This window comes from Solanum dulcamara, chromosome 6 (assembly GCF_947179165.1).
Source record: "Solanum dulcamara chromosome 6, daSolDulc1.2, whole genome shotgun sequence".
Lineage (NCBI taxonomy): Eukaryota > Viridiplantae > Streptophyta > Magnoliopsida > Solanales > Solanaceae > Solanum > Solanum dulcamara.
The window spans coordinates 8,663,853-8,666,356 of NC_077242.1; the positions used below are offsets into that span (position 1 = coordinate 8,663,853).

A 2,504-nucleotide genomic window follows, 5' to 3' on the forward strand; every position below is an offset into this window, starting at 1 on the left:
AATAAATTTTAGATATTTGTATAGTTATAAATTATTTCATTAAAAATAACATGCTAATTTTAAAATTATTTTTTTTAATTATAAAAATGTGATATATTTTTTGGGACAAACTAAATCAGAAAGTGTATTACATAAAATAATACGGGGGACTATTGATTCAACATTTTGTCGCCTCCGTTAGCTTCAAGTCTTCTGTGTTTTCACTACTTTAAGCTAAGAAAAGTACACGCATTCATTGCTTATTTCTATATTTTTCTTTCTTAATTTGCAAGCGAGCAAAAAGAAAAACAGTACTACATACAGTAATATTTGTTAAACTTACCAGAATCTTAAGTAGAATAAATCAGTACTAATTCCACAGGAACTTTTAACTTTTGTTTGCCTTATTTTAACATTAACAATTTAAAGCTTAAAGGAGTTGTTATAACTTGTAAAGACAATAGCCGAACACCAGCAAACTGCAAAATTAAAATGAAATAAATATAAAAGTACATGATACATAATATTACACCAATCAAACAATTCACTCAGAGGACACATAAATAATAAATACAACCACAAAATCACTAGAACTTAATTTCAATTATTCACAAATGCACAATGCTTCCTGATTTCACCAGCACTGCCCGTCTTAACTTCAACTCTCCCCATTTTCTCCATGGATTTACCAAATTCGGCGAAGAATTCGTTGAGCGGTCCATCGACAAGTTGTTCGATAAATGATTTCGTTGTGGTACGTGTTGTCAATGCTGCATCGGATTGGAATAGACCTCTCCTTTTGAGCAAAAGCTTGAAGTAACTAAGATCGAATGTCTTGAAACTACCTGGATCCATCTCAACTATAGTGGTATTGTCGTTAATCGATCTGCATTTTCTTGACTTGAGATTATCTGCGTATTCGCTGTCTAGAGATGGATCTTGTGTACCAAGAACACCAGTGAAATTGTATAGACGCTCCGAAAATGAGGAGCAACGAGACACTCCAATGGTATGGGCGCCTAAAATAAAATAGTATTTAGTAACTTATCATCATGAGGTAAATTAAAAAATATTATACATTGTCGGTATACAGAAAAACTTAAACTCGTACCTGATAAAAGGACCAGGTCCTTTAGATCAAGACCCTTCTTCGCGAAAGATTGTTGTAGTCTGGTGAAGTTACTAGTTGGAGCAGGGATATCAGCATTGGCTTCCGAGACATTGGATATCGTTCCATCTCTTCTACCGGTTGGCACATTCCAAAAAGGACCTCCCTATCACGACAGTGACATCAACAACAAGAAGACGAAGATAATTAGATACCTAAACATCAAACTTGACGTGTTTTATTCAGATTTTCTAAACTAGCAGTAGTCTTAATTACCCCCTAAATTTGGTTATTTTATCGAGTTTTTCACTTACTGTGACCACAACTGCGTCTCTAGCAACCAATGCGATAATATCAGCACAAGAAACAACTCCAGGGCATTCAGCTTCAACTAATCTCTTAACAGCATCAATGAATGAGAAACCCCTCAATGTCAGATTAGGATTAGCTTGTTTTTCAGTTTGGTTTCCAGTACTTGAAGTGAAATTAAGAAGTACAGATCCATCACAACCCTGTAAAGATAAAATCAAATAAAAATAACGAAAGCAGAATCAGAACAAAGCAAATTCATTAAGAACATAAGGAAACTCTGTATGTGAAACAGGGCAAAAATGATACTCCCTCTGTCACATTTCAACTGTCTTAGTTTGATTGAAAACGAAATTCAAGAAAATAAAAATGACTTTCGAAAGTGATCTTCATTGTTAAACAAACTACTAAATAGGAAAGTGAGGCACGTAAATTGAAACCCGAGGGAGTAATACTTAGTTACTTACCCTGACAAAGCAATCATGGAAATGCATTCTGAGTATAGCTGCTGCAGTATTTGGAGCCTTAGGAACTTGTTGCTGAACAAAATCTTTAATAATTTTCTCTGCTTTTGGACAGCTTTTAGCATAGAAATTAAGTTCCAATTGAGCATTTCCACAGCCTATGATTATACATAATACCAAAACACCCATCAAATAGCTAAATGAAGCCATTTGCTATTGCTTTGTCTCAAAGAAACTTTTTTTTTTCTTTGATGTGTTTTTGTACTACACACACATCAAGTCTAATAGCATAATAGCAAATTTATAGGGACCTAGTGGGCTTGCTAATCAAGCTAAATAACTAGCCATATGATTATTTTATTTAAATAATGAACTCTTTATAACAATATAAAATGGTTTAGTTTTTGACTCTTTCTCATTGGACTCATTCTGTATGATTTAAATTCCTTATTTATATCGACTCAACTTTTTTTTGACATATAAACGACTCCCATTTTCTTCTTTCTATTCGGATCATTTGGTGTAAGAGATTAAAATAAATGATTTTAAAATAAAAAATAGTTTAGGAATAAAATTTTGATGTCTATCTTAGATAGCTAATTTCAGAATAGTTAATTGTGGAATAACTTATTTTCAATCAAACG

At 32.7% G+C, this 2,504-nt stretch overlaps 1 protein-coding gene across 1 annotated transcript; it reads right to left on the bottom strand.

The window, feature by feature from the left end:
- Positions 1 to 459: 459 nt before the first annotated feature.
- LOC129892094 (peroxidase 3-like) lies at positions 460 to 2,142 on the bottom strand. The gene is made up of 4 exons (XM_055967639.1): positions 1,864 to 2,142; positions 1,402 to 1,599; positions 1,091 to 1,253; positions 460 to 998 (listed from the first exon to the last, which is right to left on the bottom strand). Exons 1-4 carry the CDS (start codon positions 2,068 to 2,070, stop codon positions 580 to 582), a joined length of 987 nt encoding a protein of 328 aa, XP_055823614.1. The 5' UTR covers positions 2,071 to 2,142; the 3' UTR covers positions 460 to 579.
- Between the last annotated feature and the right edge of the window lie 362 nt (positions 2,143 to 2,504).

Excerpts from the sequence above, each read along its gene's own strand:
- LOC129892094 (XM_055967639.1), bottom strand. The coding sequence starts at position 2,070 with ATGGCTTCATTTAGCTATTTGATGGGTGTTTTGGTATTATGTATAATC. Across the intron at positions 1,600-1,863 it reads TCCATGATTGCTTTGTCAGG|GGTTGTGATGGATCTGTACT; the intron begins GTAAGTAACTAA and ends TTATCTTTACAG. Across the intron at positions 999-1,090 it reads GGACCTGGTCCTTTTATCAG|GCGCCCATACCATTGGAGTG; the intron begins GTACGAGTTTAA and ends ATTTTATTTTAG.